At 40.3% G+C, this 13,351-nt stretch overlaps 1 protein-coding gene across 1 annotated transcript in view; it reads right to left on the bottom strand.

Annotated features, from left to right (window-relative positions):
• Positions 1–10,408, bottom strand: part of LOC111148364 (proprotein convertase subtilisin/kexin type 1) — a 39,984-nt gene extending 29,576 nt beyond the window's left edge. Inside the window, exons 1-4 of the mRNA XM_022504861.1 lie at positions 9,962–10,408; positions 6,814–6,918; positions 3,403–3,513; positions 865–1,011 (exon numbers count right to left, since the gene is read on the bottom strand). Of these exons, the coding sequence (XP_022360569.1) occupies positions 865–1,011; positions 3,403–3,513; positions 6,814–6,918; positions 9,962–10,141 (543 nt within the window). The 5' untranslated portion in view covers positions 10,142–10,408. The remainder of the gene's footprint in view (positions 1–864; positions 1,012–3,402; positions 3,514–6,813; positions 6,919–9,961) is intronic.
• Positions 10,409–13,351: the final 2,943 nt, after the last annotated feature.

Raw genomic sequence — 13,351 nt, forward strand, 5'->3', positions numbered from 1 at the left:
CAGCCTTTCCAGTTACATGAAATAAACATGTAATTTAATTAAAAAGAGTGTGCTTGAAATAGAAGACAAGCTTCTAGGCCCCACCTCCTTTTCCAAACAGATTGCTCCACTTAAACATCTCCCACATAGGAGTTCTGCTAACCAGTATTTTTCTCTACATTTTCCACATCTTTCAATAACTCCTACTTTCTATTAATCTTTTTAATCTCTTCTTTTTCTTCCCTTATCCTTTGCTCTTTAGCTGGGGAATTTTGAAGGAATGGAAAGGATGAGAGAAAGACGAGGGACAACCTTAAAGATGAAACACTGATCTAAAGGCCTAAGATATCATGTAGTACTTAACAGACAAGCAGTTATCATTTACTTATTTTCCATTCATAATAAACATTTCTTTTCTCAGCTTGCCATTTTTACACCACGGGGTGTACATTTTGAATTTGTATGGAAGGAATCTCGTTCACATAATTTCACAATGTCAGAGATATTCACCTATAAAGGATGTGAGGAAGAAGACTGTGAAAATGATCTCAGGCATTATTCTTGATTTGCTTGTTTTAATGCCCCCAAGTACCAAGTGATGTAGAGTCTGAATGGCTTTTAATAATTTAGCTGGTATAGGTGCCTCCCCACTTCCTCAACACACGCGCTTTTGTGAAATCCTTGGCTCCACTGAATTCTTTCAGTGCTCACGGTACCAAAAAAGTTCATATTGCTGGCAGGAGGGTGAAGGAAAGAGCAAAGACCTTGGCCCTAATTCCTGAGGCCAACATCAGAGCAGTCTTCCACTTGAGAAAAGGAAAGCCTTAACTATGTGTGTTTGTAGACATCTCCCTAAGTTGTAGTCATGGGAGGGCCCAGACTCACATAATTTTCATAGATGTCTGTGTGATTCCACTCCAAGCCATCATCCAGGACTGTGATAACAACTCCTTTGCCTGTGATGCCTTTTTGCCAAACAGGTATCACATGGAGATCCAGTTTGGGCAGGGCTGCAGTCATCCTAGTATCTTGCTGGTAAAGAAAAACAAAGAATTGGTAAAACCATGATATACTTGCTGCAAAATAAGAACCGAAGCTCAAGTCTGGAGACCCATCTTTTTCCCCCCGCTAGGGTCACTCTACTTTTTAGAAGAAAGCAATTAGGTAAAATAAAAAACAAAGTTGATGGTAAAGCCAAGTGAATCATCAGAGTGCTGTTCTCTCCCAGTTGTTCCAATGGAAAATCACTTGAAAGGATGAATCACCCTGTGCCCCTTCTCACTGAGCTACATAGCTTCTAAGAAGTTCATCCCTAAGTTTCATTCATTTATAATGACATGCTCAAGCTTTTTATCTACCAAAGTTTTATTTGGCGTTGCATGTTCCCATCTCTTCCCAAATCCTGAGCCACCCTTGCCACACTGAGCCTACTTTACATTGTCTGGTCCGTAGTCATTCATGGATGTTTTAACAACTTTTCTAAAAGCAGAACCTGGAATGCTCAGGAGGATGCCTTCTCACCAGGACTTGCAATTTAATTGCCTATTTCCAAGTATGAGTGATGTATTTTTTTTTTCCAAGTATGAGTGATTTAAGAGAGTAAATATCTATGAGAGGGGATTTGAAGTTTTCTTAGATAAATTTTCTGATAGTTACAGTGTGTGGGACTCTAAGTGAGAAGAGCTGGATAGCAAAGAAATAGAGAGATGAGCACATTTCCAAGCATTTGAGGGAGAAGCTTTAGAAAAGTGCCAGTTTCTGGTGAAAGGGACAGTAAGAAATTTATTAATAATAACAGCTTAAAGTATCAATGAATGAATTTCCCCGGACTGATTCTCCTCAAAAAGTAGGGGAAAACTCTTTTTTTTTTTTTTAAGATGCCTTCATTCACTTTAGAGAGAGAGCACATAAAAATGAGGGAAGGTAGAGAGGGAGAGAATCTCCAAGCAGGCTCTCAACGGGACACAGAGCCCAACATAGGGCTGATCCTACAACTCATAAGATCTTGATCTGACCTGAAACCAAAAATTGGGTGCTCAACAGACTGAGCCACCAAGGCACCCCAGTAGGGGAAAACTCTTAAAGGAACTTACTAGGCCAACATGAAACTAAATGATTTAGGAGGTAGGAACTACACATCGATTTCTGGCCAAAGCCAGAGAAGGCCTCTGTGTCAGTTGCAAGAACAATCACACAGTGTGGTGGTTAAGAGTATGACCTCTGGAGCCACGAATTATGACCCTACCACAGGTAACCAGATGACTTTGGCAAGTTACTAAACTTGCCCATGTCTCTGTCTCTTCATCTACCAAATGGGTATACTCATTGTATCTACAATATGATGTGAGAACTAAATGAGTTCATTCATGTCAAACACTTAGAATAGTATTTGACATATAGTCAATACACAAATGTTAATGAGTCTCTTCTACTGCAATGAGCGAGTATTGCCTAGGTTAAGAGAATGTCAAGAGGAATTGATCCCTTTTCCCATCCTTTATGCAACAAAGATATCTAAGCCTTAGCTCATGGTTGTCATGAAAATTTATCTTTTATAGTATTCTCAATAAAAATACCACTTCCATAAACATGTATTACTGACATAGAAGCTTCATATTAAAATGGAAGGGAGACAGGCATGGAGCAAGACTCTGCAGGCAAGAAAGAGCACTTAAAATTTCTCTACTCAGGGGCACCTGGGTGGCTCAGTCGGTTAAACATCTGCCTTCAGCTTAGGTCATGATCTCAAGGTCCTGGGATAGAGCCCCACATCAGGCTCCCTGCTCAGCAGGGAGTCTACTTCTCTCTATCCCTCCGATCCTCCTCCCCTCTTGTGCTTTCTCTCTTTCTCTCTTCTCTCTCTCTCTCAAATAAATAATCTTTTTAAAAAAATTTCTCTACTCAATGCCCACATATCAATGAGGATATGGTATCTTAAAAGTAAATCATTTTGCAAGTCTACATATCTGCATGTAGATGACTTTTGTCTCTCCTTGTGTTCCTTGGTTCAGAAATTCTCACTTGTTGGCATGTAAGAATTGCCACTCAGGGCTGTATATACTGAATCATGTTCACTGTGCCCTTTGGATGATTTAAAGGTTCTCAAGAGTAACTCTGACCAAATGTGATTTTTGCGATGATTACTGTTTTGGAACTCTTGCAAGACATGATTCTTCTGCTTTTGCTCCAGATAAGCTTAAGAGAAGAAAAGTAACAATCCTTCCTCTCATAGCAGTTAAGATCTGTGTTTCAGACACTTCCACCTCGTAAAACAGGAGATCCAGATCATGGAAGTTCCCATCAGCTCTAATCTCCAGGTAAATTGGCCTTCTATTGAATTGTCTATCTTTTTAAAAAATCTATTTTGCAGATGTAACAAAATAAATAGCCCAGATCCTATTCAGTCCTTCTGTAAGTACTTACCAAGTACCACTGCTGATTCCACATTGGATCGTTGAAGAGATTTAGTGCTGAGTCTCTTAAAACTGAACGTTTACTTCTCTCTTTTTCATACTGTTGTTCAGCCCATATTACCTACAAGGAGTTTTATAGCAAGAAAATCAGCAGTCAGAAAGTCACCTCTGTGTAACCATCTTCCCTCTAACTAGCTCCAGTACCCTCCCCATCACAGTTGAGGCAGTTCAAAAATGTTTTCGTTTGACTGCAGATCAAACTGGCAGCTCAGTGAGAAGAAGGGACTACCCACTGCGGAGATCCACATTTCCTCTATTACAGTAAACTGTACCTTTAGGGGGAGGAGAAGGAGTCAGTGAAGTGATGATTCCCTCAAATTATTTATACTATGATTCCAGTGGAAGTAAAAGTTTAGTCTCCTTTCATCAGCATATGGACCATAAGACTGATTTTTTATTTCTGTCTTAGGGTTTTGTAACTGAAAATTTGTTCATTTTCATGGAATGAGTCAACAAGCTGGGATATTCCAGAGACTGCTGTTATGGTGCTCTTTCAGCTTAATTTCTCTTTCTTTACATGCAAAAGGTAGAAATTGCAGATGTTATGCCAGACAAGAGAGGTGCTGTGTCTTTGCAAGTCTAAAACTCTGACTCCCCTGTGCTTCAAGCTCCTGCTTAAGAGTATTTAATATGAGAAACAGATCCAGGGTGATGAATGAGTACCACTGACCATGCACACTTACCATTAATTTAATCTCATGTATTATGCAAAGAGATCTGACAATACAAAAATTACCTTTCCCACATTTATGGCATAATCCTATTATACTTGAGACCCTGAGAGGGTGAGGGACTGCCTTGTGGTTATATTCATTATGAAATAATACTATGCTCTTATTTCACTGGGCAACATGACTCTTTCCTACCCAAAACATATTCTCTCTGTTGTACACATGATGACAGTCCAGTGTCTGGTGGGATGTTGTTAATGTGTGAATACTCATGAGTCCGATCCAAAAATAAAATCTAAAAAATAATTTGTTGCTAAAGTATAAAACCATCCACTAAGAGTGTCCTGAATTTTCAATTAGAAAATTTATGGCAAACCTATTATAAATATTGGGAGGGACTTGAAACCTAGACATTAGTCATTATAATTTATTTTTAAAGACCATGTATGTTCAAGCTTAATTGTTTTGGCTTAAAGTACCTCAATGCTTGGAATATACTGCCTGTCCTCTGAGTTGGTCTTTGGAAGCTGGCTGCTAGGGAACAAGTACTAATCCTTGATAGAGTCACTTACAGTTGGAGATTTCATTAACATACTTGTAAAGATAGCCTATTGCTGCATTTCAGAAGGCTATTTTGAAAGAATATTATCCCCCATCAAAAAAAAAAAGAAAAATAAAGTGAAAATCAAAAGCAATTTTTAAAAAATGGAATATAAGAAGAGGCACTCCTCCATCTGATCAGATAAACATTCAGTTGTTGGAAACAGTGTTATGATTAATGTCATTAACTCCAAATTCCACATTAATCTCTATTAAGAGCAGACCAAATAGAATAGAGGAAATTAGGGATATCTTTCTTTTATGTATATAATAGGTATCATGTACTTAAATGTAAATAATCCTTTTGATTTGGGAAGAGCATTAAAGATCATCTAGCTCAACTTCCCACTGCTACCTTCTATGGGTTCTAGGATGTTTTCTAAAACAAAATAAAAATAAAGTTTAGAAAAATAAAGTTTTCTAAAATAAATTTTTCATAAGATTATATGGACTCCTTTTTTATGAAGTTATGTTAGGGATTAAATTCTTAGTCTTTCTTCATTATCACTTGAGATTTTTGCTCCCAAATCAACTATCAAAGAAATCTCTAAAGAATAGAACTGGGTCATTTGTTCACTTTAGTGAGATACTTTTAGTAATAATAACTGGTATTTCTCCACTCTGTCCAGTTTTCTTCTGTGAAGATGATAAGGGAGGTCAGTTTGACTTCCTTATGCATTAATGTCAGGCATGCATTTAGGCAGACAAGGAAATCTCTTTCTTGCTTTGCTCAAGGACTAAGCCTAGCCCAGAGTCTTGGAAGTTGTCCTACTTTTCACAGCCCATACAATGAGTCATCTGCTTTGGGATGGCAAAAGGAAGATTTCAGTGGACAAGAAACTTTTCAAATAATGTTGAGCCTCTGCTTTGGTCTCACCTATCTATTGACCTGAGTAAAAGTAGCCATGGATGCCAAGGAGTTGTGGTTTGCTGTCCATGGTCCTGATATAGTGTTCTTTGCCTAGGTGTGATTGGGGGTATCCAAGGCCCAGTCATTCCCTACTCTGATAATTTGCCTTTTTATTTTTCCTTTCAGCTTTTAAAATTCTACCAATTTAATTAAAAATTCTATCAGTTTCAGAGCAAATAAAATAACAAATTATTTCACAGGGTTTATGAATTCCATGTACTTTCAATAGTTTTATCACCTTTCTGTCACCTATATTTTCTTTCTAGCAAGTTGAAAGGATGTATTCTATCTCTCACAAAGCTTCCATAATTCTCTGGAGTGTCCTAGGCAACAGCAATCATGATAACAGAAAACAGGCCAGCCAGGATAAATTTCTTGAGAAAAGGCAACATTGTGTATACAAATTTCAATACTCCCAATATAGTCACCATTTCTATTGATATGTTTGCTTGATCTTGAAAACAGACTTCAAAAATTAATAGGTACACTAGATATACATTCAAATTGTCCTCACACTATTTACCTATATTCGTTCAAGACATTTCCTGCTCTTGTCTCACCATTGAATATGTATACAAACAAGGATAAAAAGAGATCATATGCTTTCAAACATTACAATACTTTCAAAACAATACAATACTTATGAAAACATTTGGCTCATAAAGATGTGGATTTAAAACTCAATCATAAATACTAATTCCCCATATAACCAAACCAAACAGAAATGGAAAAAGGTGTTTTCAGTTATATTGAAATTTATTAAAATCAATGTTCACATGTAAATTTCTTTGGCATCCTCACACTGGATATTAAAATGCTGATAAATAATAGGTGTATAATAAAAGGTTGTTAGTTGATTGTATTGGCATTTTTAATAGAGCTGCAATTTAATTTTTAGTATTCATTTTTGTGCTCTTCAGCTGGATTTGTGAGCTAGTATTTTAAACATATACTTTTATATATATTATATGTAAAATTTATTTAACTCAATCTATCCACTCCAATCCAGTTATTATTATGTGCAATTATAATCCTATAGAAATAACAAGAAATACTACAGACAGATAGTTGTGACCACAATAAAAAATAATCATATTTGCAAAGTACTTTTTGCTCTTGCTGGAAATCATAAGTCAGATAAGTCAGGTTATTGGTTTGAAGACAAATGCACAACACTTACACGATCATCATCAGATAATCTCTTAGTAATATGAAGGGCACTCCTTCGAGACCTTCGGGGATGGTTTTTATGTTTGAATAAATAGTGATTTTCAAGTGATCCAATCTATAAAAGAAAAAATATTAAAATAAAAACCCACTTTATCCAAAATAAATTTATATGGGTTGTTAGACTGAAACCCATGTAACTTAGAGGCAGCCAATTTTTATTAAGCCCATTCTTTATAAGGAAGAGACCGATGGAAGCCCTTGCTCTCTTGTCACTATGTTGAGTAAGTTGAGCTTACAATTTTATCACTTGGGCTCATCGTATACTTGGGGGCTAATGATACCTCTTTTTCAGATTTCAGAGGAACTAAATTTGTTTCTGTGTGACAATATTGTGTAGGTAGACATTTCTTTAAAAAAATATCCACTTCATCAAATTTATCTTGTCAGAGAAGAATAATTTGTGGAAAGCTGGCAAACCCTTTGGGTACTCTATGCAGTCAACGTTACATTCAGCTATAATGATTTGTCATTGTTATAAAATACAGCCATTGACTCAATGGTGATAATTTTTATAAGCTACTAGTAGAGACCATTCGACTTTCCACTAGTTCAAGGCTTTCCATATGTGGAGCTGGGGAGAGGGAAAAGGTCATCAATGCTTAGCTCTTCCTCTGCTATCAATTGGTTTTGCTTCTGGTCACCTCTCTAATTCTGTCTTTATCCTGAGGCCTTCAGAAGCTCAGGGTGGTGACGCTAAATCACTGTAAACAAAGGGAGAAATAAACAGAATCAAGAAAACACTATCAATCTTTTACTAAGAATTATTATTTAAAATATTTGTTAGTAATGCCATTTTAACTGGAAATAGCTAGAGAAAATATAGCATATGCAAATCATATGTAAATATAGATTTTCCCCCCACCCCACTATTTCTTAAAGCTTCCTGTGACCATTCCAACCCTTCTTTGAAGATCCTATCAGGAAAACTGATTTATTGTTTTTTGGTTTGGGATTAGTGATTTTTTTTAAAAGATTTTATTTATTTCTTTGACACAGAGAGAGAAATCACAAGTAGGCAGAGCAGCAGGTAGAGAGAGAGGGGGAAGCAGACTCCCTGCTGAGCAAAAAACCCAGTACGGGGGCTCAATCCCAGGACCCTGAGATCATGATCCCAGGACCCTAAGATCATGACCTGAGTGGAAAGCAGAGGCTTAATCCACTGAGCCATCCAGGCGCACAAAGGGATTTGTGATTTTAAAAGCAATTCCCATAATGAATGGCCAGGTTTGGAAATATGCCTGGGGCTAACAGGTGAGAAAAAGAAAAAAGGATATTTTTGCTCTCTTACCCAATCTCTTTCCACATAGTTACCAGTGCTATTTAGCTACCCAAAGGTTATAGGATTAAGTCCCCAGTTATTCCCCCATAGGATACAGAAGATTTCCATGATGCCCACAGTAGCTACCAGTACAATTCCACCTACTGCTCACACTCTGCTCAGATCCCAACAAGTCCTTGCAGTTTCTTCTAAATTCCTTTCTTTGTATCTTCTTTGTTTCCTACAATCTGTTTTCTGTGCCTTGAGTGCCTTCTACAATCTCACCAAGTTCTCCTGGCAACTTGACTCTTCTTCCTAAACCCTCTACAAATGTTTCCTCCACTGGGCTGTCTTTTTTACACTCCTCCTCAATTCCTGTCCCTCTTCAATCCCTCAATCAACAAATATTGAGACTCCAGGTGCAACTTCTATTACACCAATTACCTGCAATTCCAATTATTTGTTACTAAACCAATCTCCTCTAAATTCTTGATTCCTTGAAAGTTTCTTTTCCTCCTATTATTCCTCAGCCCCTAACAGGGAGCCTGGCAGAGAACAACATCTGGGCAAAGCAAAAAGTCTTAGTCGGCTCCTGGGACACGGAGAAGTCAAACTGCGTATTGATTTTTATGCTGGGCATTTAAAGGCAATTTGGTTCATCAAGTTGGGGAATGAAGCCTCTGGCAAGGAGAGGCGTATTCCCCAGAGGATTCGATCTAAGGAATCGCCAACGCCCACGCCGATTACTCATCCGTGACTTCAGCTGCATCTCTACAACCACCTCCAGAAAAAACGCGCCAAAATGTTTTACAACTCCCTCCTCCCCCGCTTTGAGGCACAGTTCCAAGGCGAGGGGCGAGGGCTTGATTCTGAGCCAAGGAAAATGAAAGCTTAGATTAGAAATCACACCCCATGGGGTTCCCCCGGGAATCGCACACCTAAGCTGTCACTCTAGTAATGCCTTAACACCCTCCTCCCAGCTATCTATGAAACCAGCTCTCCCTTGCACAGACAAGTTTTTATCACAAGCTGACACCCTCGGGGAAGCTATTAGGCATTTGGCTGGAGAACAAAATAGAAAGAAAAGCTTTCCCCACAGTCATTCCGGCCCCTTGACCCTTCAGGGGGACTGACCCAGCAAAGTTGTGAAGCTCAGACTTTGCAAGTTCCCGGTGAAGACCCGAATGTCCCGGTAGAGGCGAGGGGACTGTCCCGTGTCTTTCGCTCACCTCTTCCCCGCCCGCTCCCCAGGCCACTCCGCGGGCCCCCAGCCTCTAGATCGTGAGCCCGGCCTCTGGCACTCTTCCAATGCCCTGGGCGTGCCGGAAAGGCTGAGGGCGGACATCACCAAGCCTCTCTGACCCCTTGCATCAGGACTTAGATCTGATGCTGCCATATTGAAAAAAAAAAAAAAAAAAAAAGGAAACAGCCGGCTCCTGACGCAGAGACCAGCTGAGTCCCAGGGGACCGAACGCAGTGCCTCTCCCGGGGGCTCTTGGTTGGTAAGAGCCTACATGCATCTCAAGTTCAGTGAACAAGCGGGGAGGGATTTTTCTCCCAAACCACGCGGGAATGGATTTAAATGCCAAAGAGGACGACAGCAAGAATAAGCTTTACCCAGCTGCAGCGGCTTCGTTCTGCCTGGCTGCTTCCAGCTCAAACAATAAATAATGCAAGCCTTCTTTCTCCAAGCGCGCCAGGAGCAAGAGCTGCAGAAGCTTCTGCTCGTTGCCACTGGGCTTAGGAGAGTGCGACCTGGGGCTCCCACTTGGGAGATCGCGCGTCAATCCCTCCAGTCCCCGTGGGCCCCAGAAAGTTTCTGTAAAGTGTAAACTCTTACCTGACCCAAAAGGTCATAGCCCAGCTCCTCCGCTATGGCCGAAGCTGCCTCCGGTCCCCCGGGGATTTCTGCAGCCCATTCATTCACAAATTGCCTCTTCGCTTTTACACTGTTCAGTGCACACCAAGCGCAAAAGAGAGCGAAAGCAGTACACTGCAGAGTCCAGCCTCTTCGCTCCATGGCTCACACACTCGCTTGCACACAAGTCGGAAGGAGATGGGGGAAAGAAGCAAAAAAAGATGCAAGAAAGGAGAAAAGCCAGAAACACTAGCCCTTTTCTCCCACGGACTCTGGACCACTTCTCGCTCCCCGTGGCTCTGCTGAGATAGGAGGCGCGCGAGGAGAGGCTGGGCGGTGGCGAGCGCTCTTTGGTCTCCCGGCTGAGTGGAGCCCCAGCCCTTCCAAGCCGGAATGGAAATGAGTGTTTACACGTCAAATCGACGAAAGCCATCTCTTGACGTCAGATCTACCTGGACTAAGATCTGGATGGTATTCCCGGCGGGGTGGAGAAGCGGCTAAAATAAGCAGGGAAGGATTAAGGAAAGGAAGGAATCGATTGCTGGGATCAGTTAAGTCTGCTCCCTGACTGACTGTAAATTCTGTAGCCATGAGAAACACCTTCACTTCTCAAAGAGAAGTGCCCCTATTTGAATATTACTACCAAGAACTGAAGGCTGGGAGTTACCACACACTTTGCTGCATTCCTGCCCACATTCTTTTCATTTACTTAATTATCTCATTGTTTGGAGGGAGGGAAGGGGATGAATTTTTATAAGAGCCCTGTGGAGATGAGCACCTGCTGTGAAGAACAGGGGTCTTAAGTCTGAAATCGGACAGAGGCTGAGCAGAGAGGAGAGAAGCGTCTATTGCCCAGATTCTGATCTAAATTGCCTAAGAAAATAAGCTCATCTGGAAGACATTGTTAAAGCGATACTTTAAAAAAATGTATTCTCAACTAACATTGAAACCGCCTTAAAGAAACAAGTTTAGTTCCTCGTGTCTCTCAACTTAGTAAAACAATATCTAAAATTTTATTCTAGATATTGTAAAGCCTAGTGTCACCCCCTTACTGTGCTTATCTGAAAAATGATTAATCATTTTTTAATTTTTTTAATTTTTTTAAGATTTTATTTATTTATTTGACAGAGAGGGAGAGAGTGCCTGAGAGAGGGAACACAAGCACAGGGAGTGGGAGAGGGAGAAACAGTCTTCCCATGGAGCAGGGACCCCAACGCAGGGCTCCATCCCAGGACCCCAGGATCATGACCTGAGTCCAAGGCAGACACTTAACGACTGAGCCAGTGACCGAGCCGCCCCAATCACATGAATTTTTTAAAAGAAAATTACTTTCTTTAACCATCAACAAGGGGGTCTTGGGACCCAAACACACTTGTGTTAGATCAGGGAGAAAAAGAGTGGCTTTTATTAATTCTGAACTTCACATTTTTTAATTCAGTAGAGCTCCTCTCTTGGGTTTTGAGCTGAAGCTGTACCATTACTTTTCCATAAAATGCACAGTGTCACTCTGTGGAAGAATGTTTTTCCCCCCGTGGGAATAGAATTAGCAAAAAGTCTAAATGCCCCCCTCCCGCACCTCCCACCCACCCCCACACAGACCCAAAAATGGACTCAGTCTACCTTGGCTGACTGAGGCTATCAGGATCCTCAAGAGTTGAACCTGGCTGGAAAAGCCCCAGTGTATAGTATTCAGCACCAAAGAATGGACAGCGCCACACGCGGCGGCGGCCAGAGCTGCCCTTCCGTTTGAGTCTCAGAAACTGTTCTCTTTTTGCAGCTAACCGAGCTGTTCTCATTTGATCTGTGTCTTTCCCCACTTTAAAAAAATGGGGGGGGGGACGGAGGGAGGAAATTGACTGCAGGGAGAAACTGCGGTTACGTTCCTGATCGTGACTACTGGCGTCGAGCTCCGAGAAGCGTGTTGGACTCATCCCAAAAGTGAAATTGCGGAGGCTTAAAAGTCTTGTCTGTGAAAGATTTTTCTTCTCTTCTCTTTTCTTTCTTCTTTTTCCCTCTTCCTTCCATCCTTCCTTCCTTCCGTCCTTCTCTTTTTTTTTTTTTTTTTTTAAACTTCAAACCACCGGGGGGCGCAGACTATTATAGAGAAAGAAGAAGGAGGCTAAGATTGGAAAAGAAGGCATATGAGATTGAGGAGAAAGGAAGCGAGAGATATACTATACAGGAAGCAAATAAGACTTGGTGGAGGAGGAGACTGAGTAGTGCTAATTCTTCATTTGCTTTCATGTTTGCAGGAATGTAGACTAGATTGATAATTTCTTTAAACATGAATCTTCTTTTTTTAAAGATCTTATTTATTTATTTGACAGAGATCACAAGTAGGCAGAGACAGGCAGAGAGAGAGGAAGGGAAGCAGGCTCCCCCCTGAGCAGAAAGCCCGATTCAGGGCTCTATCGCAGGACCCTGGGATCATGACCCGAGCCAAAGGCAGAGGCTTCAACCCACTGAGCCACCCAGGCACCCCGAAACATGAATCTTCTTAACAAAAACAAATGTCAATGTTAATAAGCCACATGATCCATGAGATGTTGTGGAATGGGCTGAGATTAACGGCTCTTCTGTCTGCTCTGTAAATTCACATGTGTGAGTGTTGATGGCTGGATGAACTTTCGTTTATTCCCTTTCGTGTCTCAGCCTGAGTTGTGGCCTCAAGTTCTCTAGGGTGTTTCATTCTCACAGCAGACAAATGCTAACTGTGTGCTAGCAAGACAAAAGAAACTCCTGGCACATATTTAATAAATGTAAGTATGGCTAGAACAAGAATATATTTGCCCTTTCTTATTATTGTTCAAGTAAATCAGTTTGCAGAGTGTTGGCAATGAGTGTCTCATTAATGAGGCATTTGTGTCAAACGGAGCACTATACAAACCTGGAGTAAACATTTGACTGATATGCCTAATAGGTTAAACTAAATTTTCACAGCAAAAGCAGAATATTCTCATCCAAACAATATATATAATCTCAGTAATTTATTTTGAAATTGTCTCAATTTATCTTATGGACTTTATTTGCCACAGTTTCTGGGATACAGAAGAAACGAATGTTTGCCAAATCTGAAGATGCAAATAGATATAGAATTCATCTTTGTCATATCAAGGGCTAGCCCTATTCTACTATGTGCATCATAGTAATAACCTCCAGGCCCATCAGTGTTGTATTTTGTACCATGAATTAAAAGAGCCAATTATCACCTTTAAGTTGGTTTGAATAGTGCTGGAGTGATCTGATTAATTTATATAGAAAACAGGATGATTCATAAACTGAAGAAAATTCTGTTTCTATTATGAATTATCAAGTGAGTGTTATGCCTTTCATGACTGCTTCCAACTGCCAAGTGATAAGGTTAATCATTTA

Source organism: Enhydra lutris, unplaced genomic scaffold, assembly GCF_002288905.1.
Source record: "Enhydra lutris kenyoni isolate GAN:26980312 unplaced genomic scaffold, ASM228890v2 scaffoldscaffold19, whole genome shotgun sequence".
Classification (NCBI taxonomy): domain Eukaryota; kingdom Metazoa; phylum Chordata; class Mammalia; order Carnivora; family Mustelidae; genus Enhydra; species Enhydra lutris.